This window comes from Patagioenas fasciata, chromosome 7 (assembly GCF_037038585.1).
Source record: "Patagioenas fasciata isolate bPatFas1 chromosome 7, bPatFas1.hap1, whole genome shotgun sequence".
NCBI lineage: Eukaryota > Metazoa > Chordata > Aves > Columbiformes > Columbidae > Patagioenas > Patagioenas fasciata.
This window is the reverse complement of record NC_092526.1, coordinates 35,201,788-35,227,474: the sequence shown is the minus strand read 5'-3', so window position 1 is coordinate 35,227,474 and position 25,687 is coordinate 35,201,788. Positions and strand designations below refer to the sequence as shown.

Genomic DNA, 25,687 nt, shown 5'->3' with positions numbered 1-25,687 from the left:
AAGCGGCCCTTTAACAGCTCTTCTCCTCTAAGCGCTCACAATCAGGCCCTCATTGCAAAACAGGGGCATCCTGACAGCAGATAATCCACAAGCAGCATTTAATTGAGAGCTGAGAAGGAAGCAAAACAATTTATTTTCAGCAGGGATTTCTAGGGATGAAAACAGATGCCCAGAGATCTCCAAGGTCTTTAATCATAGACTCTAGTTTTCATTGCAAACTGTGCTGGGTATCTGGAGACCAAGAGCTGGTGAGGACAATGCAAAATTCACAGATACAGCAGCTTTCCTGTACAGACACTGATAACCCCGAGGTGACTTTCCCCATCCCTTCTGACAGATCTCCTTCAGTCATTTAGTGCTGATACAAGATAATAATTCAATTTTGATGGCTGAAGCAGAAAATGGCGCAAATGCATTTTGCAAGGTGACCTGTGCTGAAGCAGGTCATTCCTTTGACTGGTCTGAGGAAAAAAAAAGCCAAATCCTTTCCTTGACATTGAAATATTGGAGGGAGTCAGCCAGCAGTGAAGCAGTTAATGGGGAACTGCCCAAATCAGATGGCTGGTGCCTTTCTTGCCCAGACCACGTAGAAACAAGGAAGCACATGGTGGGGCATCGCTTGCACCCATCCTGGGCATAAACCGGCAGTGCCAGGGCAGTCAGGACATGACCAACAATCCAAGCAGAAACCAACCTTTTATGCAAATAATTCAGAAAATGCCACAGCAGACCATTGGTGGGACACCAGCTTACAGATGCTCACTTTTGCTTTCTCACTGAGTGTACCTGTGTTGGAGGGTTGTTTTTTGTGCCACGTTGTTGCGAAGCTTCTAACATCAACTAATGCCCCAGCCACAGGTTACTGGCACTGACCAATTTCACAAAGAAAAGAAAACAAGTAAGGATGAGCAGCTGAGTTAAGAGACCTTCTGACCAGCAGACGCTTGCTAGCAATTGGAAACAAGGGAAAAGGCATGCAATGGGATACACAGAAATTTGCAGGATTCAGGGAAGCAAGATAATGCACCATTATTGGATCAGCAGATCTATGTGTCATCTGGTTCAAGATCATTACGTCCACGTTTTCACTCTCAGTTTACACACATCTCAAAGTCCGTGTATCTGTGCAAAGTGAGCAGTGAGCTGTTCTAGGAAAGCATCTGCAGGAAACATCAGAAGGCTGAGAAGCAGCAGCAGCAGCAAGTAAAACAGTGGGTAAACTGCATCATCCCCGCTCCAAATCACAACTTTGCCCCAAATGGACCGTTTTATAGCACAAATGCTGGCCACAACACAGCTGCTCTCCAGTAGCCATGGCCAAGCCTCCGGGCCGTAGCAGTGCTCATGCTGCAGCCCTGTTCTCCAGGACACCTCACCAAGGGTCATGAATTGACTGACACCCCAAGAGCCTGGGTGGTATCTGAACCACAGCCTAAATCCTGTGACAACCATAGGTCTGGGCACCAAATGGGGTGGGGATGATGCTGCAAGGGCTGAGCAAACCTGGACTGGAGGAGCACACCAGCAGTACATCCATCACCCTGCTTTGGAGGCCAACACCCTCCTGAAGGTAGGGCTGAAAACTTAAATGGGTTAAATGGAAAAATATCTGCTTGGGAAACAAGAGACTGCTGAGGTCAGGGTACTGAGGAAAGATGGAACCAACAGCTGGCTCCTGGTGCATCATCCCTGGAAGAGCCTGGCATGAACTTGTTTGCTCATTCCCTTTGACAATGCCAAAGCATGTTCAGTACAATCCTTATCTCACAAGTTCCACAAAATGGTTACCTGATTATTTTTTCTCCTCCAGCTCTTTTCACCTTGTCCTAGGCTAGACCTTGGAAATCAAGTCACATTATGCTGAAAAAGGAATTTCCAGCCTGGTATCAGCAGGGACTGGTACACAGCTCTGTGCAGTCTTTTGCCATCAGTGCACATTCTCCTCCAAGCTCATCCTGCTTGGAAGAAGTGTCTGAGGCATTCAGGAGGGTACGCAGTGACACCCAACCAGGCATGGATGGAACAACGGGTGCCAAGCAAGGCCCAAGCACATCCTTGTACGCAACACATCCTCCTCACCACCCGTAAGATGCGGTAGTCCCAGCTCAGCAGCCTGGATGTGCCCTCCCATAATGAACCACAAGACACGTTTACCAAGGATAAAAATCAAACCACCATGTCTCAGCCAAATATTTCACTGAATATTTCACTTTCACGGACTTGGCTAGATACAAGGATTTTTTTTCTCTATTCAGAAAACAGTCAGAAAACTGTCTCCATATCGAAACAAACCCTGCAACACAATTTTTTCCCATTTCACAAAGTTTCTTTCCTCGTGATTGAACATAAGCAGCACCTTTGGAGGCCAGATTGCTTCCAGTGACTTTCCCCCAGAAAAGTCAGGATGAAAAGGAACAGGGAAGGAAGATCATTGAGATCAGACCCAGAGGACCACTGGCTCTAAGTGTGGAAACGTGCTGCAAGAAACATGCTGTGGGCATGATGGAAAACCCACTAAATTAATCCCACACATCCAAGCTGCTTTGAGATGAAGAGACAACAGCAGATGACATCTACTCAGGAGCACTGGAATAGTAACAGCTTTAATAGTATATTTTTTCCGAAAATTTTTTTCTTTAAAAAAAAGAAAAAAAAAAAAAGAACATTAAACAGTAAGTACAATAACCAGTTACTGCACAGAGTGGTAATGCAAAGCCCAGACCGAAGTTTTGGAGAAGGACTTGATGTTTAGGGGGCAGAAGGCATCTGAAGGACACACGCCCAGTCTGGCATGTGAGGGAGGGACCAGATTCAGACTGAGGACAGGGACAAATGAACGCAGCAGTCACCCCACAGGCCCCAAAACATGCCAGCCACGCTCCCTGAGTCTCAGGGAGGGCACACACTGTCAATGAGCTGAGCACAGCCTGGTTTAGGCTGCTGCTGAAATGTTAAGCTGGATATACGGAGTACCTGAGGTAGTCAGAAAAATCAAAGGGGATTAAAAAAAAAAAAAAAAATATATATATGTATAAAGAAAAACAGAAAAAAAGAAAATACTGAAATTATTCAGGGGCATCCCTGAAACACAGGAGGCTCAAACTCCTGCCCTCACCTGCTGCTGACACCCTCGAGGGTCCGTGGCACAGCCGTTCTGCAGAGCTCCAGTGCCTGCATGGACCAACCCCTCTTACAGCACATTCCACTTTGGAGAACGGCAAAAGCCAAGATTTGGATAAACGCCTGGGAGAAAGCTGTCCTTCTGCCTGCACGCATGCCCTGGCAGGAGGATTCCCTATAGCAAACGAAACTTTTGCTCGTGCATGAAAAAATGTGTTCTTAGGGCACCTTCAGGAAAGAGAAAGGAGACATGTAGTGGGCTCAGTTGCTGAGGGACCCTCTCTCTGTGCTACATCAAGTTGCATAGGAAACTCCTTAAAGCCCCTGAGGAGAAATTAAGGTGCTATTTACTTCTTGTGGGGTCCAGCAAGAGTGCCTCTGGGAACATGATTTTGGGAAGATGAAAGAAGACCGTTCCCTTTCGAGGCTGCTGTGCCAGCACTATCTGTCAGATACCTTCCCCGTTATCTTTTTTTTTTAATTAACCTGAAAGAAAATCATCCTGTAACAACTAATCTTTCTGTGGTAGCAGCATTTCACTATAAAGAGACTTTGCACTTAAAACAATCCTTCTGTGCAAAAATATTTCCCTCCCACGTAAAATATTTGAAAGCTGTGAAGGAGGAGGAGGAGGAGGAGTCATTCAAAAGACTCAACTATAAAACAGACAGGGAGAAATACGGGCACTTGGTGCTGCAGATATTTAGCTTGATGGCACCAGGTTTATAGCAAAGATTATTTACAAGTTAAACTGGACTTCAGGAGTCTTGAAGAGCCCCATTCAAAGCCCTCTGGTATCAAAGGCAATGAGTGTTCAGTCATGTAGTGCATCTAGAGCACCTCTAATGAACTCAGATCTCAAATGCGTGTAAATGGAGGTGTGGATTGAAACAGTTCCCTTCCTTTTTCTGACCTCTTCCCCAGAGCAGGAGCATCTGGAGAGTTTGCTGCCATGGCACGGTGAGCCACTCTCACCATCCTCCATCTCCCAAGGTCTCTGCTGAACCTCAAACCTCCAGTTTCTTCCACAGACGTCCCGCAGCACCTGGGCAGGATGAAGCGCAAGGGGTAGTGGCTGCTTCTCCTGGTTAAAACAGTACCCGTGCATCTGACAAGAGGCAACAAGCATCTTCTTGTCGGCAAATGAGAAAATCCATGTTTGCAGAGATGTGAAAATAAAACAAAAATCAAACAACAGGGTGTTAAAAAAAAAAAAAAAAAAGCAAAGTAGCAGCTCTCTTTTGGTGTAAGATGCTTGTTGGGCTGCAGACATCCCAAATCCCAAGTTCATACTGTGCTTTACAGTCACATCTGGGAGTTAGCCAAAGCCTAACCGTGGGGTGGGAAAGGTCATTTACTGTGCTTCCTCTTAAAATACCTATTTACATGACTCATGGTTGTCTCAAAAACGATAATTTAAAAGTGGTTTCTATAATGTAAAAAACCAGCCACAGTTTCCCCCTAAAGCGGTTACAATCTTTACTGCTCATTACAAAAATTAGACTTTTATTTGTAAATGCTAAAAAACGTGATCTCTTTTTGTGATCCCTCCCCGCCCCTCCTGCCCCCTTTGAAGTTTTTTTAGTAAGAAATAGTTTAACTGGTATCAATGCCATAAGAAAAGCCATCCCCCTCCGGATGCCTTCCCATCAAGGAGGGATCTCTCCTGCTGATTTCCAGTCCTGGTGGAGACCTTGCAAACTTTGGCTCTTAAAATCTGAGGAGAGAAACCTCCACTTCTCTTTAAAGTCAACTGCTTCAAAAAGTGGGGAAAAAAGCACAGGAAAAACCCCAGCAAAGAGGATGTGGACAAGAACATCACCACAGGAGCTAGATGGCAAAATCCTCATGGTCTTGCGGGCTGAAAGCAGCTGCCCGCAGTATGTCCAAGGAGTTGACAAGGATCAGGGTGCCCGTAAGATGCTTCCAGCGTTTGGTGATGGGGTTCTTCATCTTGTCCAGCCCGGTGTGCAGCTCCTGGATCACATCACGGTAGCTGTCACCCATCTGGTTGCTCCAGGTGAGAAGGAAATCATACGCTGGCTTCCACATGGCCTGCGGAGATGGGGCAGAGAAGCAATCAGAGCTCAGCTAGGCAGGATGGCTGGCAAGCAAGCCATCACCCATCCCAGAATAAGCACAATCCTAAGGAAAATCACTCCCAAATTTCCCTACTACACCCAACTCAGTTTTATCCTCCAAAGCAGCTCCAGAAGAACATGCTTTGGAGGTATCTGCAACCCAAGGAGACCCATGGAGACTAAGACTCATCCACTCTCACCTCGCTATCCACCACCCCTGTCTTGTCCCGGTGCGGGGCCTCGTAAGCATCCATCTGCTGCTTGGAGACCTTGGTGAGCTTCTCAGCAAGTTCCCTCCAGCGCTGGGCCACCTCCACGGCCGTGGTCAGCAGCACAAAGTCCTGGATGAGCCGGACAACTAGCCCTTGGCAGTCCATTTTTAGCAGAGCCTGAAGGACAGCAGTGAAAATCAAACAATAGAGTCAAAGCAGGTAGTAGATGGCAGGTGACCCAGAGGACCATGTTGGGAAGCCCCTTGAGAAGCTACCCCAAAAATCCTCCCACCTCCTTTTAGTGACAGCTGGTGAAATTAGGCCACCATGCTTGGCAGCAAAGTAATCTCATTAATTGAATGAAGCACCCTATCCCTGTCCAGTGAGGCTTGCAGCCTGGGCTGGCCACCGCAGCCTCATTTTCCAGGCAACCCCTCAAGATGTTCAGGCGCCATCATAAGCAGTTTAAAGCATCCCAGGGGCTGGGAAAAACAGATGCCTTTAATCAAAGTAACTAATCCAGCACAACCCATGCAGCTTGCCTCCCTGAGCCCATAGAAGCACCATCGTTCAGCATGAATGGGTGGGTACAGGCCAGCCAGAACATTTTGGGACAAGACCTGAACATCAGCCTTGGGAGGAGATGGGCTGGGACAAGACCCAGGCAAAGGGCCAGCTGGCAGCACTACAGGACCATCGCTTGGCTTAGGATGTTCTTGCTCCTCTCACCACCCCTCTGCCTTCCTGTGCAAGTTCAGAAACCATCCCCTTTTGCATCATTTACTGACCTAAATGCTGAGATTCTCTGCAAATGGTTTTGAAGAAGCAGAGAAGAGGCACTGCAGCAGTCACAGTTTCCAAACTAGTGATAACTTAGCCAAGAAAAAGAAGTGACAGAGCAGCATTAGCTCCTATCTTTCGGTACCAAATCATATTTACACCTGCTCAAGGTGGAAAACAAGTTGCAACAGCAGAAAATCCATGACAAGGAAGAGTTTAAGTGGCAATTATCGGAGGACAGGATCTGACCCACAGAATCAACATCCAAGGCTCCCCATCTTCTGCAAGAACCTCAACAGCAACCCCAGTCCTTGGGCAAATCCCACTTCGAACCTCAAATGGCTACAAAAAGGTAGTTTTTTTTTTTTTTTTTTAAAAAAAAACCATGGAAAGCAAGTAAACAGACCCTCAATTATGCTGAGTATGCTCTTGTCTTCCTACAGCCAGATCTGGAGCTTTGGCACCAGCACACTGAGGATGGTGGCTCCAGGATGGGTGAACACCAAGAGCTCAGCATTTCAACAAGGGGTTCCCCCTCAATAAACCTCAGGGATGCAGGGGACAGACCCCCAAGGGATGCTGAGCACCAGCAAGCACCTAAGGAGCCACACTGGCCTGTGTCCTCGTGAGGAACATCACCCATACCTTCGCAACAGCATGGGACTAGCTACTACAGAAACTGTGGATGTGGTGGTCCACATGCAATCAGAATCTGCCCACTTTCTGCCAGCATGGGTCCTGACATCTTCTCCTGCCATAGAGGGTCTGAGCAAACCCCAGCTGCTTTGGCTCTGGGGCAGAAGAAGGGTTAAGTCTTTCCATAGACAGTTTCACAGGGACAGTTGGGGGAAGATGGGAACATCTGAAACCACTCCAGCAATTTGCAAAGCAAACATATGCTGATTTTTCCCTTATCTGTTTCCAGCTTAAAGCTGGGCTTGAATCTAATTACAGCTGCAGACAAGGCTGTTTGCTCCTCCAAAGTGCTTACACTGGTTTCCTGTATGAGCAAGAGAAATAATAAACCCTCTTGTTAAGCAAGAAAGGAAAATACATTTAAAAGAGCATTAATTCTTTTTTAAAGGGCATTAAGAAGCATTTAGATCTCACACCTGTGCCATTACTGCCTCCTATCCAGACAATGCTACCTTGCCACCCAGCCCCCCGACTCATCACCCTCTTGTCTGCAGGCAGAGGATTCGGATGGTCCTAAGGAAGGGCAGATTCAGCACCCTCAAACCCGCCTTTCCAGGCAGCTTGGATCACCTGTGTGCAAACCCCAAAACAAGCTGGTATTTAACAAAGCAGGGTAAATGAGCCACTTTCATCTCTTGCTGGAGGCTGAGCAGCCTGAGGCAGCAGAGGAGGCCACCTGGAGCCAAGTGTACTGCAGGGGTTAAGAAGGATAGAGCTGCAGGAGATGGATTCTCCTGTTCCTTCTGCACTCAATGTAAACAAGAAACTGCATCAAGTAAAGCAGCTGGGAGGCCACATAGTCGAGTATTGCATAATCACTCAAAGCAACAGCTTTGGAAGAGATTGCTCCCTGCAGTGCAGCACATTAACTCTGAAACCTACTGATGGCCACAGAACCACCTACTTCCTGTGCCTTGCCCCTGGTCATTTGACCTAGGAGGCTCAACAAACAAATAAGGAGCTGGGGAAAATGCAGGAGAGCAGGCAGAGATGATGAGAGATGGGGACAGCACCAAAGCCAGGTGGGGATGGGGTGCAAGAAAGACACACAGTCACTAAAGTCAGAGCCAAAGGGGCAATATTAGTGATAAGCGCAATGCCTTTTTTTCCTGGCCTGGGCACAACTTGCTCTTCTTGTCACACATGAAACACGGGCAGACACTGGGCTCTCCTGGAAGCCCTGACTGCTTGGCCAGGATTAGCAGGACTCACAGACTTAATCCTCCAGCAGGCGCTTTCAGGATTACATTGCAATTTTTTTCCACCCTCCTCCCTCGCCCTGGACAAACCTCTCTGGGTAGCTGGGTACATCCCTTGGTACCCAGCCATGCTCCCTGCAGAGGGGTGACCTGGGTTGCACCTCACCAGCACCCTCCAAAGCATTTATTAACCTCAGGGCGGCTTTGATGCAGCTGCACCAGACAAGTGAGTAAAGGAGATGGTTTGATATTCAAATCCCAGTTCAAAGCTGCGCAGAAGCGCCTCTACTTAAAAGGCATCCAGGGGAGGCTGAATTTACATCTCGGCTCTGAAACACAGAATCCCATTTCCTGTCCTCTAACAACAAAAAACAGCATCTAGGGGAAAGCAAGCCAAGCCAGAAGAAAAAGGCAACCCCAAAGACCACCTGCAGATGCATTGCCACCCATGCCTATCACCACAACCTTAAAGGTCTGACCCCGCGAGCCTCCAGCCCTGCTTGCTCTTCCATGCACAAATGCAAAGCCCTGACCCCCGTAATCCAGAGATGCTGTCTGAGCTTGGGGCGGGTCTTGTTTGTGCCCCATCCTCAGTCAAACTAAAGGAGCAAAGACCTTTCTCCTTTGTCCCAGGAGTGGAAAGCATCACCAAGTTCACATGTACCCACCATGCAAGGCACACAGGGAAGCTGTTATGGAAATGGACTTTTAAAACTAATGATTATTTTTTTTAATAGTATTTAAATTGGAAAGCACCTCAGGAGGTCCAAGTGTTATGATGCATTAGTCACCCTCCAAAAATCTCTGTGGAGGAAGCAGAGATGCAGTTACCATAAGCAGCAATACTCTGTGTCCCATTAACTGCTGCAGGGATGTGTGCCAAGGCAGGGACATGACCCAAGTGTGACAGGCAGATGATGTGCCTGGGGCAGCACTGTGCCACAGCTCCCTCCTGGGACCTCCAAAAACACGGGGAGAAAGGCCTGTGTCCCCAAGGGGCTAGTGAGACCTGCAGGGTCAGAGGATGCTCATGCACAGGCTCCTGTCCCTGTTGCTCTCTCCAGGCTACAGGTCAGGTTTTTGGCCCAAATGAGTTGTCTCTGTACAAGCACTCCCCAACATAACACATGCTTTAGGGATGAAACACCTCTTTCACTTGCTCCTTTTGGCTGGCAGCACCCCCAAAATCACCAATCACCCACACTTAAAATACCACATTACACACTCATGATCTTAAATACTAGGGTTTTTTTGTTTGTGGTTGTTTTTGTTTGTGGTTGTTTTTGTTTGTTTGTTTTTGTGGGTTTCTTGTTTTTGTTTTGTTTTTTTACCTAACACAGTCAGGCACAGGGTCTGTGTGTGACAATTTCCCTGAATACGGTGCCTGGCTGGGTCTCAGGGTACTTTAGGCATTACTTCTGAAATGACACCAAACGCCATCAGCCACACTCCCAGGTAGCTTGGACAAGGTACCATCAAAGCATTTGCAAGCAGCTTTTTTTTTTTCCAGGAGCAGAACTGCATGTGAGCAAGACACAGGGTCACAGGGTTTGCAACTGCTGCACTGGGGACAGGAAGCCAGCAAAGATTTCCTGCCATCCCCAGAATATAAAAGCAGGTTATCTTATACTGTCCATGGAGCAAGGAGCCTGGACAACACAACAGCTGAAAGGCATCGGCAGCATTTCTGCAGCTTTCTACTAATTGACAGGGGTGCAGGGCACAACTCACAAATGTTGTGCATGAAAAGACCTTGCTGGAAGCCTGCAAGCAACTCCTCTTCCTTCTGTGCTGCAGGCAGCTTAACTATGCAAGGACAAGCCATGCCCTACAGAAAACATCCCCAGCTTCAGCATGGTGCAGCATGGGTCCTTAGGGGAACAATGTCCAAGATCTGTATGTGTGGTGGGACTTTGCTCCCATGAAGGCAGGACTTGAGCTTTCCCTCTGGACCCAAATTCAACACAGGGACTACCATTAGCCAGCAGATTGCTTTGGGCTGGAAGAACAAGAGAAGCCCGGTGTGAGCAGCCTTGGGCTGACATGCTCCAGAATCACAGAATGGTTGGGGTTAGAAGGGACCTCTGGAGATCGTCTAGTCCAACCCACCTCACCTAGAGCAGATCACACAGGAATGTGTCCAGGCAGGTCTTGAATGTCTCCAGAGAAGGAGACTCCATGACCTCTCTGGGCAGCCTGTTCCAGTGCTCTGGAAAATAAGAAACTCTGGTCTAAACAAGATATCTAAAGGGAACAGGCATCACATCATAGAACATCAAATCATTTCAATTGGAAGAGACCCTCAGGATCACCGAGTCCAACCACAACCTAACTCTAGCACTGAACCATGTCCCTAAATGGTCTGAGGCTTTAACCAACCAGGGCAGTAAGTTTTTTCTGTGTTTAACCTTGGCCGTAGCAAGGCAGCAGTTCCCTCAGAAGGTCAGGCCTGCATATCGACCAGTGACAAACAGCATGTTTTGGTAGAAGAAAGGCAGCATGCAGATGCCTGCAGTGAGAACAAATGATAGAAAACAGGAAAAAAAAAATCCCAACATCATCTGCTGTGTGATCTTTAGAAGCAGCCAGGAGAAGAAAAAGCTCATAGTTTCCACAGCTCTCTGCTGACGTGCCCAATGGCATTCCCAGCAGACTCATGTTTTTCCCAACAGCAGTATCTATTTGAAAGGATGATAAATGCAAAGCTCTATAAAAACATCATATTGAAAAATTCAGAGAAAGAGAAATGCTGTGTCTCATGACATGTCCAATGCCAGCTCCCAAGGACCAGGTAGTGCAGTCACTGAATGGCCAGGTACCGGTGGCCCAGCTGCAACCAGCTCTTCTTGCATCCATGCCCAGTTTATTTTAGGAAGCTCATCCATGTGCTGCCTGCTTTCCACAGCAGAAAGGAGGAAGTGGAAAGTTTCTCTTTCAGATGTGATGACTAACTTCTGAGCAACATTCCCCCAGTTACCCTCACATACCACTGCTAGTGCTAGATTAGCAAAAAAAAAAAAAAAAAAAAAATTAAGTGCAGATTACTTATTAACTAGTCATCAAAACTGGGCCTTTCCATGCTTAGCTGCTGGTGCATGGTTTGGTCACTGCAATTTTGTGTACTCAGCACTGAAGTCAGATAAGCTTGCTTACTACTTCTCCCTTCACAGTCCCTTTGAGAGGAGATGACCAACTTTGGGATGAAATGGCCAGAAGAGAGCTTAATCCAACCAGTTCTTCTTGCCAACAGATGTCAGAAAGTGAGTCAGTTTGTTACAAATAAAATCAGATTTAAACACAACAAAATACATTACTGCTACATTGTCATCCCCTGGAACATCTACTTTTTTTTTTTTTTTTAAACAAAACAAACACAACAGGCTCAATCTAATTTCTCCATAAACTAAGGAGGACTTGACAGCAGCAAGGGGTTTAGATGAAGCATCACCTTCTACCAGGAGGGGAGCTCATCCTTTATCAACAGGCTCAGACTCACAAAGAACAGGAAACAGAGCCAATGCTCAGGATTAGCTTCCATTCAAACAAGGAAAATAAAACCTGTTCTGGGACTCTGCACTCCAGGTGTCTGTCGAGAAGCAGGATGTTTTCCTGCAGCTTATGGCCCTCCCCTTGAGTTAGCTGCTCTCTGAGTATCCAAAAGAGCCTTATCTTTCCCTTCTCCCCACTGAGGTCTGGCATAGTTTTTCCATGACCTACAGACTGTCTGGGACCCCTGGAGACAAAGGGAATAGATAAAAGAAACACCTACAGGTTTGCAAAGTGATAAGGCAAACAGCACCCAAGCCTTTGGAAGCATCCAACAAGAGGAGCACACATTTCACCCTATTGTTCACTGAGGTTAATGATAAAAGAAACAAACACTCCCTTGGGGGAACCATGGGGCCAGACACCAACCTCAGCTACCACAGTGGGTATCTTCCCTTCCTGGGTGGCCCCAAAAAGAGAGACAACTGCCTATGATGGCCAGAAGAACCCCTCAACAGAAGCAGTGTTGGTAGTATGACCTGGCACCTGAAAGTCAAAGCTAAAACATTGCCCTGTGGGCCACAAAGTGGTACCCAGGCACTGGAAACTCACTGGACAGTATTTTCCTGAGTAACAAAGGGCTCCAGGCTTTTCAGAACACCTTGCACCTGATCCTCACATTTCCCCCTTCTAATCAAAGGGATTATGGGAAGTTAAATACTTCATTTGGCTCCAGCTCTCTTTACTCAGGCTGCCCACTTGTAATTTCATTTGTATGCTGCTGCCTGCACCCATCATCACCAAGCAAAGCTATTCCTTAATTCATCTGGCATTTTAAACAACATGATTCATATTGTAACTCAGTTATCCTGCTTCTGCAGGAGAGCCTGTTAAGAGGTGAGATCTGCAAATCTGTTCCAGACATTTTATCCTCTATTTTCTTTGGCTCACTCCCTACAAAACGATACAAATGATCACGAAAATAATTTCTTGTAAGAGACCTCTTAAAAGCATCCTAGAAATACTTGCAGGCAACACTTCCCCAAACAACTTCCAGGACAGAAGTCATGCATTTCCATTTGCAAACACAACCTACAGTTGGACACAAAGCATCCCAGCTCAGAGGTACCCTTAGTTTAGCTGCCACTCAGATGGGGCACACAGAACATTATTATAGAGGAATCTGAGGCTGTTTCATGAAGGTAAAGGTGCAGCATCCTTCTCAGCAGCTGTAAAAACCCTTCTCTGGCATGCTTTGACACATCTACTGATGCAGAAGTACATAACCTGAGAGGTGGCTCACCTATCCTGCTCCATATACGAAAAGCTTTTGTGTTTCTTGCCCTCTTTTCAGTTTTCCATCAGAATTTCCCTAGTGATGCACACTTTGACACCAAGGTTGAGGAGACCAGTAGCTCTCTGGTAACTCCTTGATGTGTGCATCATTGAAGGTTGAAACTTAAATACTCAGCAGCAAGAACCAGTTGAGTGCTATGAAAACACTGGACCAAAAACCACGCTTGATCTTGAGGGGCTTCAAATAGGGGCTTCCTGTTAGCTGCCTTCACAAAACACATACCTACCTATCGTATTTCACCCACCCCATCCCTCATTTACAGCCATGACCTCATTAAAACAGGAACCCACCAGCAGATACAACTGCAGGGTTGAACTTCCACCTGGCTGTGAGAAGCAGCCTGCAGTAAACCTTAGACACGCACTTAATTTTCTACAGACTGAATTAGTGAACTTCCACCTCCCATTCACCCTAATCACCCTGCACAGCAGGGAGTTAATATGTCCTCATCAGACCCCAGACTCACCATCATCAGTTCCTTCTGGAAGGATTTCCTCTCCTTGTTCTCAGTGTTGTTGCAGTCTTCCTTCAGCTTCTCCAAAACAGAGGCAACTCGCTCCGGTTCACTGTCTAACTCTGCTCGGCAGAAAAATGTGAGCGGCAAATTCACGTACCCCAGCGCATCAGCAAAGGACCGCCAGCTGCTGAGGTTCTCCATGAGCAGAGTCCTCACGGAGGCATAGATGTAGGTCAGGAACTTACAGGGCCTCAGGATCTGCTCAAGCAACAAGCTGGTGGTGAGATCTGGCCCAGAGAAGTAGCTGGGCTTGACCTTCCCAACCACCAGCACATTTTTGGTGTGCACAAGACCTATTTTACCCTGGTAGTAGCCAATATACCATTCCTTGGTCCACAGCTGCCCTTTCAACCTGATCTTCTCCTCACTGAGGAGGGCTATGACATCTCCTTTCTTGTACTCCAGTAAATAGTGGTTCTTGCTTTGCCGCACCACTGTCTTCAGTAGCTTGCCATACTTCAAGCTCAACACTGGCCGGTCCTGAAAAACTGGATACTTGGCAGTAGCAGCCAGAGGTGAAAGGATGATCTTTCCAACCTCGTTCTTCTTGAGAAACCGCCTCTGCCCTGTCGGTTTGATGGCACTTTTTGGAGGAGGCTGTGGTGTCTGGACACAGAACTGGGTCAAAATGGCATCCTGGTCATCCTTGACCTGTATCCTAAGCGTGAAGTCTGAGAGCTCATTGGGGTCATGGGATGCGATGGGGAAGATAAGGCGGCTGACCTTGCCCAGCTTCATCTGGAAGCCTCGCACAATTTTGGATTGCTCACTAGCTTTCACCTCATAGTTGGTCATGTTAGAGAACATGCAGAGCTTGAGATCCTGAGGCCGGGACAGAGCAAATTGATGCTTACCCCAGAGCTGGAGGGCAACAGGAGCTGGGCTGTGGGACTGTCTTGTGACCTCGTTCACCAGGAGAGTCTTCGGTGCACATTCATGCCCAAACATAGCCACAACGGTTTTAAAGGAAGGATGAATGTGTTTTGGGCCATAGACACCAACTGTGATCTTCTTGCTGATGTAATCCCAAACAGTGTAAGGGTAGAGGATGTTCTGCCCCTGGGCTACAGCCGCAATGTACATGCAAGGCTCCAGGTTCTCCAGCTGCACCTGGATCATGTCCCCATAGGAATAGTTCAGCTGCATTGGTGTGTATGGCCCCTCTTTCATGTCACTCCGCAGGCACTGTAGTCCTACCAGACTCTTGCTCATGATATCATTCTTGACCTCTGCTGACACCTTCATCTCCAGAAGGATGAAGGTTTTCACCTCCATATTGCTGAGTTTGATCTGCAGGACCGGGCTGATAGTGCTGCACTTGTCACTGTTCAGCTCCAGCGGTGGATCCAGCATTGCCTTCATGGAGATCTGCTGCGTTTCCCCAGGGCACACATGGCCCTCTGGTACACGGATGCTGATGTTGGTGTCTGGAAGCTGAACAGCTCCACCAGAGCTATCCAGTTTGCAGACAATGTTGGTCTCCACTGGTTGCGTCTGACCCCAGCCAGGATTTTGACCAAGCAAATCCAAGTCATGGCAAGACCGAGCCAGCTTCCTGTGGTTCAGCCACGCTGTCCTAAAATCCTCCCGGCTCTGGAACTGCTCAGGGGTGGGAGACTTCAGACCACTGAAGAAACCCAATGATGCTGGAGCATCTGACTTGGCTTGAAGAACAGACAGTTCAGACAAACTGTAGGAGCGTTTACTTCTGAAGAAGGGATTGTCCCTTTTCACAGGCTGTTCCAAATCCAGCCTGTTTGTGGATGGAAACTCATCAAAAATGTTACCCAGGCTGCTATTAGCAGCCGAACTGGAAACAGCTGAAGTAGGAGCCCCCGTGTCAAAGAGCAGCAAGTCAACAGCAATGTTGGAGTTGGACTCTCTGTCCAAGCTGGGCACTGTTTGCAAATTCCCATTCAGAAATGGGTTTGTCTGGACTCCATTCAAGAATGGGTTGTTATTGTAGGTTTTTACAGAGTTTCTTTTCACATCAGTCCATTCCCCAAGCAGGTCTAACTCCTTGACCCCCTCATCAGGGCTCTCCAGTAGATTGTCTATCATACCACTGTCCGTTAAAGACGAGTTGCGGTAGTTTACAGGTTGGACATAGGAGGAAGGGATGTAACCCATTTCCATAGTGTTGTGAGCGTACCACCACTCACCTCCCGATGTGTCTAAGACATAAAGGTGATCCCCCTTGGAGAACTTCAAAGTGGTGAAATTAGTTGGACAGTAATCTTTGATTGCTATTACTTCCTTGGCATTTCCAAAGGACATGGGATTGTCAACCAGCAAGGCACTAGGAGAAGGCACTACAAAACCAAGAAGAAAAACAGCACCGTAAGCAATCCATGAGAGTCACAAATTACTTGCAAACATTTATTTCAAGTCAGCAATCCACGCTACTCTAAGCAGTGAAGTAAGGCGGTTTTACAGCTTCTCAAACCTGCAGGTAATTTTTTTCCCCACTAAAATTCTTAAACAAAATTTTTCCCTTCACTGTTTCTGATACATTCATGTTCCTCTTCCCCAAAGGGTTCAGGATCTAAAGGGACAGACATTGATACAGCTGGGAAGAGCAGTGGAAGCTGAGACAGGAACAGCAGCAACTTGTTACCCCACATGGGAGCAAGGCAGGGAAAGCCGCTCCCCTCCCAGTGCAGCCAACTGTCTTGGCAACAAACCTCCCGCTCGCTGCAGGGTCCCACGCAGCTGCTGCTGTACCAGACACCTGCACCTCACAGCCTCCCTCAGCTCCCCAGCAAATGATGTACAAGGAGATAATATTCCAGGGAGTTTGGACAGAATCGGAGTCCCTTCTTATCAGCTCTCCTTTCTACCTGGAGTGTTGGGATCTAAGATCCTATGGGCACATGTTAGAATGGCAGTCACCTCCGTATATATCACATTTAAAATAAGAGAGGTTAATTAGGGGGGGCTCTTAATTGCTACATGGGAAGAGCCATTATCCTACCAATTTGCTCAGCAAGTTTCTCAAGCTCTTTTGTCACCAGCTCTTTAGCATTGCCATTGCACTTTCCATACAAACAGTTATCTGTGCTGCTACTGGTGAATACCTCCTCTTCAAAGAGATTACGTGATAAGCGTGATAAGCCAAGGTAATGTAAACAAAAGATAACTTTCAGCACAGGCTAAAAGTGCCCTCCATCTGCCATAACCTCTCTCCTGCACATGGGAAACAGGTTACAGTGTAAGAAACAAATAAGTGCATGTCATAATCCTACTTTTTCACATCATACAAAAAAACCCCAGCATCTCACTCCTTTTACACAGCACCTGTATTCAAAGTTCCTTAACAAAAAATAACTCAATTTCTAAAGAAGGCTGTGTAGTTTGAACTCTCAGAAAGCAGCACAGCATTGCTCTCTTGCAGTGCTTTCATGGTCCTCAGAGCACCTCCAATGTCCCTTTCAACAGTGCCAGTGATACCTAAAAATCAGCAATTAGTAATAAAATCAGTTAACAGAAATTGGAATTGCATCACCAGCACAAAGTCCTTTTGCCAGGGCATCCCAACCACAAGCAGAACAGCTGGGTCAAGCCTACAATGTCACCGTATCTGTTGGTTTTACTCTCACTTTTAGGACATATTTCTGTAAAAAGCACTAGAAACAAGATGCAGATGATTTTGCATCAATGTTCAAATGTGTGTTCTCACTAGACAGACCTAAGAAAACAAGGAGATCTGGATTTTCACCAATGCTGAGCTGCAAGAGAACTGGGACAGCACCTGCTTCAATAGGCTTGAGAACTCTCTGGAGGGGAAAAAGGGGATTTAAGAAACACAAGCAGCCCCTAAGATCCTGGAGATGAAGGGACAGCAGATCAGACTGTACATCCCTGCGGTGACTAGCTGCAGGTTGGCAGCACTTCTTGGACACAGAAACTACAAGGCAAGGGAAGACACAGAGGAGCAGAGAAAAGTCTTTAAATATATGCTAGGGATCAAATTACTAAGAAGAAAAGAGTTTGCACACATCCTGAACAACTCCTCTTTGATTCACTTCCTCTGCCAGCAGGTAGGCAAAGTTGTGAGGACATTTATTCAGTGTAAATCTATATATAAACACTGTATCAAAACTATTCTGCCACCCTGGTAGGAAGCCACTGTTAACCCAGTGCTGCAGCCAGATACATCTGTGGGATAGGGCATTTTTGGTCTCCCTATGCCTTTGGATCAGACAGGCAAGCAGCCGTCCCTGTGTCCCCCCAGCTGTGCATGCAGCCAGAGCAGTGGGAGGGTTAACAGATGTGCTGAAAACCATAAACCCCTTGGAGAATGCAAGCAATTCCTATTTTTGCTTTTAAAAACAATCTAATTTGCAGCAAGAGCGTTTGATGTTCAGGTCTCCTCTTGCTATGCCTGCAAAAGCAATCACTTTTGTGCATGTTTATTTTTAAAGGCTCTCGGCGCATGCTAACTTCCGCCTGGAGTTATTTCTTTGGATCTGTTTGTGCTGGGGGAACAGTAACTCCCCTCTCACCTGAACAGTTTTTATGTTGGTTAAAGTAAATAAACTGAAGAAAAAGCAATAAAAGTAAGAAAAGGGATTATTCAAGCAACACGCAATCTCCCAGCTCTGGGGAAGCTGAAAACACACCCTTGCAACCACCTCATTACTGTCACCTCTCTTGGCTGCTGGATCTCTTGGTGCCAGGTCCTTGCACCTATGAATGCACTCATCAGCGTTTGCTGCTCCTCTTCATCAGCCGCTGTCTGGTAATTAGTAACCAACCCCGTCCTGGAGCCCACAGGTGAGAGGATGCACCCGAAATGAGGAGAGAGCATTGTCCCCACCCATCCCTCCGCACCTTTGACATCGCAGAGGCTGGTCTCAGCGAAGCCCTCGCTGAGGTCGATGAGCGTCCCCTCCGACTTGCACCGCGGCAGGCCACCTGAGTTGGCCGCCCGGATCCTCTGCGCCGCCATCTCCGTCCCGCCAACCCCCGTGGTCCCAGGGAATGCTAGGCAGCCATGGCCTCTCCGTGAGCAAAGCTGGCTACGGGGACCCTGCTGTCACCTTGGGGAACCAGCCTGGGAGAGAGAAACAAACCCCAGAACGTTAGCAAAGGCTAATTTTTTTAAGCAGGTCCCAACACGCCACCCACACACCAGTGATACTCTCCCCAGGCGCACGCTGGCCCTGTGGTGCCGATACAGGAGAACATCCTCATGTTCTTATTAAGAACATCAAGAAAGATAACCTGAGTGTGCCTAGCAAGCACAGCACTGCTTACAAATCACCAATGGCTTTGGCAAACAAGGACAGCAGGGTGTCACACGATGTTACTGCTGGCCACCACCCTGTACAAAGCATTCTTCTTGTCTTTAAGTTATTTGGGCATATGTTGCTCCCGGGCTCATAAATTGGTCCTTCTCCCCATTTCTTAATAGCTTTCGTGGCATTTGCACACTGTTGTAATACAGTATTTATAAAACCATCAAGCACTCAGATGCTGCAGGAGCCCAGGGCAGTGGTTAGTGAGCATGGAGGACCCATGGGAACAGGCTTTTTGCACGTTCAGCTGGGTCATCACTCTCTTCTACCACAGCACTGGTATCTCCCAGGATGGGAACTAGCTCTTCCCACTTGCTCCCTCCATCCTTCCCCTCATCCAGCCAACCAGGTGGGGTTTGGACAGAGAAACATCTCTTCTTGTACTACCTGACTCCACTCAAACTGCTGCATGGAGCTAGTACAGGATGATAACAGTTTCCAAAAAGAAAAATATAATTGTTTTTTCCTCTTCCCCCCCCCCCCCGCCCCCCGAAACACTTCAAAAACACTTTCAGAAACCTTGTGGAAGAAGATCTGGATCAGCTCACCAGAGACAGGAAGAAAATTAACCCATTTCCCGCTGCCTGCAGAGCAAGCCAGCACTTTGACCGCCAACGGAGCAGCTGATGCAAGTGCTGGTAAGACCTCCTCTGGTGTCACTCATGTCCTCTAGAGCTTGGAGGGTGGCCAGAAAGGCCAGAAGCACGTGGGTGAGCAGGCAAGCTCAGCACCCCTCTACAAGCTGAAGGAAAGGCAAAGCCTAGGCTGCACTTTACACCTCCAGGTTTGCACCAGGAAGCAGATGTGTGGACCAAAATACCTGGCATCATCCCAGTAAATCCTGCCATCCAGCATCCCTACATCCTACTCCCTACACACCTGCTACAAAACTCCAGTCAGGCTACAAAGCATCAACAGCTCAAAAATAAAGTCCCATGCAATTAGAAGTTATATCCACATCCACTGCTTAAGTCCAGCAAGCCAAAGGGCTTTTCATCCACTCCTAACATTGTTTTTCCTTTCTCCCCCTCCCACTCTATTTTTTTTCTCCTCCATCTGCTTGAAAGATCACATCAAGCAGACAAATAACCCCCAGACTCACATTCCTTACTTGGCAATACGGAGCTGATGAAAGCAGAAAGACCAGTGCCAATTGCTTTGGCTGCAGTCAGCTGTTATTAAACCAGCGAGTTTCTCTTCGCTGGCACAGTGAGGAGGAGCAGCAAGCCCTGAAGGATTCGGTGCCCTTTTCTGGAATGCAATAAGAGGAAATTTGCAGGGGGAAGCCTAAGCAGGAGATACACCAGCCTGCTTGAAATGCTTCCTGAGCCATCCCTCAGGCCGGTATGCCGGGAATGCGTTTAGCTGGAAGGGATGGACCAGGCTCCAGCCAGAAAAGGGAAGGGAGAATTTGCGTGCGGGCACTTTTCCTTTTGAGAACAGCATTGTTTCAGGTCCTGCTGGGTACAGTCAGAGAGGAGAGGGCTCCTCAGGCATTACATACAGAGAAACCAGGCTTTGAGTCAAGACTGCTTACCAGAGCTCGGCCAGGTAAGACAGTGGACTTGGAGCTGCTGTTAGCAGCAAGAAAAAACCACAAGCAGTCAGTGGGGAGGAAGAAAAGACATTCTCATTTGCTAGCACGGTTCACCATCTATCAAGCTCACCCCTTTGTAAAGCACCACCACAGAGGGCAGCCTGTTGTTTCTCTTTAACACAAGGCACTATTGGGGATTGCATGTTTTCCAGCTGGCATGCAAAGACCCTAAAAAGATACTGCCTCCTCCTAAAGAGACCTTACAGACACTAGGTAGCCTCTTGGGTTTTTTTCCTCCCTTGCTGGAGGGTTCAAGCCCTTCGTAACTACACAGGCAAAAAATCCACCACAAGGTATGCAGCATCATCATCACAGAAATAGCTCAGTGGCAAAGTTTTCACCAATTTTAGCGATGCTTGTGCACAATCCTGTTAAAAAACAAACACTTTGACAGCCCAAAGGTCACCCCTGCTTGGCAAGCACTGCACAAAGCAAGAAATAAACCAGAACAGGCAGGTGATTTTTATTGTGAATCAAACTGCAAGCCATTAATATATTTTTAAACATCTGCCTGGTAGTCCAGTGCCAAATAATTTTTTGTATCAATCACTACAGCTGTGTACCAACAACTCTCACTGACATCCACACATTTTGCAGTACCTGGCATTTGCAGGGATGCTCCCCCATCCTGTATTTATGTAACTCTATGGGAAGCTTTATGCTAAAGGTCTGTGGCAGATGTGACTGTGTAGAGAAACAGCTGGAAAAATCTCCCCAACATGCACCCTGCAGTCTCAAAGGGCAACAAGAATGTACATCAGAGTGATTACAAAGAGGTATTTCCTCTCCCAAAAGCAGCATCTTGGCTGCATCTCACTCCATTCTGGATGTATAGCAACATTCTCACACACACACAAAGGGACGGGGGTGCATGACTCCCATGGCTGGACTTGGGGTGGGAGGTGCGTTTTCGAGCTGACAGTCTCAGGGAACAGACCCAAGATGTTTCTGAATGCAAAGGCAGAGCAGACAACCAGCAAGGATGAGCCTTCGAAGTCTGGCTCTGTGAGAATAAAAGGGGACAGCTGGGAGCAGGGTGGGTGGACAGGGGAAGATTTGTTTAGAAATCACTTCTACAGCCACAGCTGAGACAATGGTCTGCTAACTCCTCTGAAACCACTTTAAATATAGACTAGGATTAAACACAGACTAGGAAAAACCCAGCCCCATCTGTTTACCCAAGCCATAAACAGCATCCAAAATGAATGGAGGAGGGTGGGGAAGGAAACTAGTGAGCAATCAGAGCTTGCCCCACACAAGTGCAACAGTATCTTGTCATGCAATCAGCTCAAAGGCACCCTCACCCACTTTTCACACCTTTTTCCCCCACTCCCACACGTAATAGGCAATGCTGCAGGGTAAAATCCAACCATGCAAGCCAGGAGGGACCTGCTGCATGCCTCCCCCACCCTGATGACTCTAACAGGCAGCTTTGCAGGCAGCAGCTCCCCGGTGGTTACACCCCATAGTACCAGCCATGTCACTATTCTTAGCAAAATAGGCTTTGCTGAGTTTAGGGAAGCCCTGATTAGCATGGTCCCATGGCTGCTGGCTGGCACCCCACAAATCCTCACCAGCTTTCTGGGGCATGGAGGCGTCAGGGATGGTGCTGCCCTTTGAGCGGTGCGGGGCTGCAGGGCTTGTCTCCAGATACCCCTTTGCTCCTATGCCAGCATCATGCGGGGTGACACAGCAGCTATGGCACCTCCCCTCCCCATCCACTGGGCTTCTGCTCCCTGAGGACATCACTGGACGCCCATCCTGTGAGTCACCAGTCAGGGGAACAGCAGAGCTGCCTTCAGCAGGGACTTCCAGAACACACACTTTGCATTAGCCGGAGCTATGTGTAAGGTTTTGGAGGAGGGACAGACAGAACATGCAGACTGACCTAGCAGACCTAGTTGTGCTCCTCTGGGCGGAGAGGCTGGCTAGTTCTCACAGTGTAAAAATGCTGTTGTGAGCAAGCTGGGGATCAGCAAGGATCTCCACAGTCTCAAATTAGTGCTCTACCTGCTCCTGGATCACCTCTCTACCAGGCATGGAGCAGCAGCAGGCTTGGGGAGGGTCTAGGGCTGGTGACAACGTAGCACCTATTAAAAAGACTTATTAAAAACCTATTAAAAAGAAAAGGTCCTTTTCCTGCAGCAGTTGAATGCACAGAATTCAGCTTTCCAACAGCAGCTCTTCCCAGAGTGCAGTAGCACAGAAAAGGTTAAAAATAACTTCTGCAAACTGTCTGGTACAGCTTAGCCCAGAAATGCAACCGCAAGCTTTCCCCTCCTAGCCACACAGACCCAGGTGAGCCCCCTGGCACCCCCAGCGCAGGCTGATGGTGGTACGGCAGGGCTGGCAAAACTTCGTCCTCAGCACTCCCAGCTCTATCCATCACACCAAACTGGTCCTGACGGGATCATGGGACGGACCCACCCTGCCCAGACACTGAGCTATAAATCAAAGATGTAGCACAGCCATCCGGCCATGCTGAACAGGGTTACTGCCAAAAAGCAGCCCCAGGAAAAATACTCACTGGTAGCATAAACCCTGTGTCCACGGGCAAGGAAATGCAATAAAAACATGGGAATACCTAAAATTGCAAACCCCGAGGATGGGAAACAGGATCTGCTGCTGGCCAAGGGGAGGTCTTCTCCAACAAGCACTGACTGCAACCCAGGTAGGTGAGAGAGGACCCCTCAATGATGGAAAACCCCTGACTGCCAAGAATTTGGGCTGATAAGAGCTGGGAGGGCTCATGGGGCTGGGTGGTACCAGGCATCATCAGGGCTGGAGAGACAGCAAGGTCTTTCCACGTGCAGCCAAAGCTAGAGCAGTACATGGTACCTGTCACCAGCAAAGGGAGATGGGGAGGACTGAGGGACATCTCTGCCCATCCCACACCTCCTCGCCCTCCCTGGAGCTCATTGAAGCCAGGGAGCCGCACAGTCCATCCCACCAGGGCACACGCATGCCCATGGGAAGCATAAGCAACAGCAGCCACCGTTACACAAGATGGATCAGCCTTGCAATAACTACCATACCTGCATGCCTGTTCTTGCTGGAGAGTGCATAAGAAGCTGGTCAGGCACAAAGGCCATTGTACAAATTCAGGGGAAATCTTAAATCCATTTAACCTTGGCCACAAACTGGAAGGTGGGAAGAGGAGAGCTTCAAATCAATTGTCAACCTCTCCATGCCAAAGCCCAGACCAACTCCAGGCACCTGTTGATAATGGTTTTTAATTTGCCTTTTCCTTCTCCTACAAACATAGATGTGTTTTTGGAGGTTTCTTTTAAAAACAGTGAGCTTTGCCTAAATACAAGTGAATTTAACTCTTTGTAGCTAGAAATTCATTTTGCAGAGCCACAGCCCTACCCACAGAGCACATCATTCTACAGAATGAATTTATTGAAAACGCTGCTTTTATCACAGTCGCAAAACCTTAACTCAAGACCACAGAAGCAGTCACAGAAGAGATTCCTGGAAACCCAGGGGACACCCCAGCCCTGAAGGAGCTGATGACCATCTGCTCAGGCAGCACCTGGGAGCACCAACACAAACCAGATTCTGTCACCGCGATTGGTTTTGCCCTGCGGATTCTTCACCTTCAAGAGCTTCCTCATGGCTGCTACAACACAACCTTAAGCCATTGGGCTTAAGTCGCTCAACACACTTTCACTCAGCAGAAAATCACGGCTGACTCCCCACTTCCACAAGTGCCCATGTAGTGTATCCACCACTTGCAAGCAATCATCAAGGCAGCATGGCTCAAAGTCCCCTCAGGGCACACGCAGCACTGGGAAAGACCACCCTGACTGTGCATCCTCATCACTTACACCCAACAAGTGACCTCCTGCCCAGCATCTGCCCCATCCACCTGGCTGCCCAGCTGAACCACTGCAGGACACCATGGAGACGCCCTGCAGCACAGGGAGATGTCTTCTGGCCATAGGATGCCTCCAAGTGTCTCCAAACACCTGGTGGTGTCCAGTTGACCCTAGTGATTCCTGACCCTGTCACTTTCTTGTATCTCCTTCTCCTACTTTACCATTTGTGTTTGCAAAGCCAATGCTTTAATTTTCCACAAAAAGAAACAAAACAACCCAAACATAAACTACCCCTAAAGACAACAAAAAACACAGGCTCTTTGTACTAGAAAGAGCACATTAACACGTTATCTCAAACAAGCCTTGGAGTTGCCAGTTCACCAGAACAGAAGACATCATTTTAGTCCTTTCTCTAGCAAACAAGAAGGAACTTGCAGAAGTATCAGAACCTCCCACACCTCCTGCAGCACCCTCAGCTCCCAGGGGTTTTCTCTGGACTTGATCCCCACCATGCACAGCAAGTGGTGGGGATGCTCACATGCAACACCCCTGCTCACGCATTGCAGTGGCAGCAGAGCCAGCTGCAGGGCACAGCCCCGTGCTGTGCCATCCCCTTCAGCCTGCGTCAAGCCTCAGGTGAAGTTCCTGCCCACAAACTTAAGCTTGGCTCTGATCCTGCCAGCTGAGCCCGCTGCCAGGTGCCTGCAAGCCACATGCGTCAGGTTTGATGGTGAAGAGGTAGAAGGGATTAAAAAAATGTAATTATGGCTGAGCAACTGCTGCGGGTGTCTGCTGGCACCTGGTATGTGCTACAGCCTCCCTGGTGGGATGTCACCCTTTGCGAGTGATGCAGGAGGACAGAAAAGTTTCCTTCTATAGCAGCAACTTCGGAGCACGAGTCTTGTTGGATATCCATCTCCAGAGCTGGCTTTCAAGTGACTCTGGGGTGTCTCTGGTGGAGGGAAAAGAGCTTGCCCTGCAGGACTTCCTGCTGCCACCAAGCACAGCCTCCAGTCCAGTATCCACCCACTGAGTTTGGTCACTAATACTCCACACAATCAGCCACCAAGACGAGAAAGCAGAAGCAGAGAGACTGAGTCAGGTACAGCCTGAGAGCCGCTCGTGGTAAGGAAAGCTGGATGCCTTGGCACCAAGCAGAAAACAGCACTGATGTGCTGACTGCCCAGGCACAGGAGGGTCCCGAAGATGCAGGTACTGCCCCAAGCATCCATGGCAACTTCAAAGCCCCCCAGTCCAAAAATCACTGAAAACGGTGTCAGTGTGGCAAAGGTTTAAAAAGTCTGCAAGTGTAGGAAGGTGCTGCCTGTGCTGTAGATCACAGAAACCCTCATGAGGTTTATAGAGCCATAAAAAGGATGCTCCTGGATTGATAGCCCAGGCCCTACTATCAGACAGCAATGCTTCCCAGCAATAAAACCATTACACACACGCGAGTCCTGATAATAAAGCACGGATGTAAATAAAGTTGTTAGTGGCTTCAAGGCTACCATGGGCTATGAG

At 48.0% G+C, this 25,687-nt stretch overlaps 1 protein-coding gene across 3 annotated transcripts in view; it reads right to left on the bottom strand.

Annotated features, from left to right (window-relative positions):
• Positions 1-2,577: 2,577 nt before the first annotated feature.
• The window catches only part of SH3BP4 (SH3 domain binding protein 4), a 38,036-nt gene continuing 14,926 nt past the window's right edge, over positions 2,578-25,687 (bottom strand). For 2 of the 3 annotated variants that reach the window (XM_065841310.2, XM_071811338.1), the window contains exons 2-5: positions 18,282-18,504; positions 13,398-15,760; positions 5,402-5,590; positions 2,578-5,175 (exon numbers count right to left, since the gene is read on the bottom strand). In XM_065841310.2, coding sequence (XP_065697382.1) covers positions 4,951-5,175; positions 5,402-5,590; positions 13,398-15,760; positions 18,282-18,399 — 2,895 coding nt within the window. In that variant the 5' untranslated portion in view covers positions 18,400-18,504 and the 3' untranslated portion in view covers positions 2,578-4,950. Of the gene's footprint in view, positions 5,176-5,401; positions 5,591-13,397; positions 15,761-18,281; positions 18,505-19,859; positions 19,947-25,687 lie in introns of those variants that run through there. The other variant, XM_071811339.1, reaches the window with a different exon arrangement.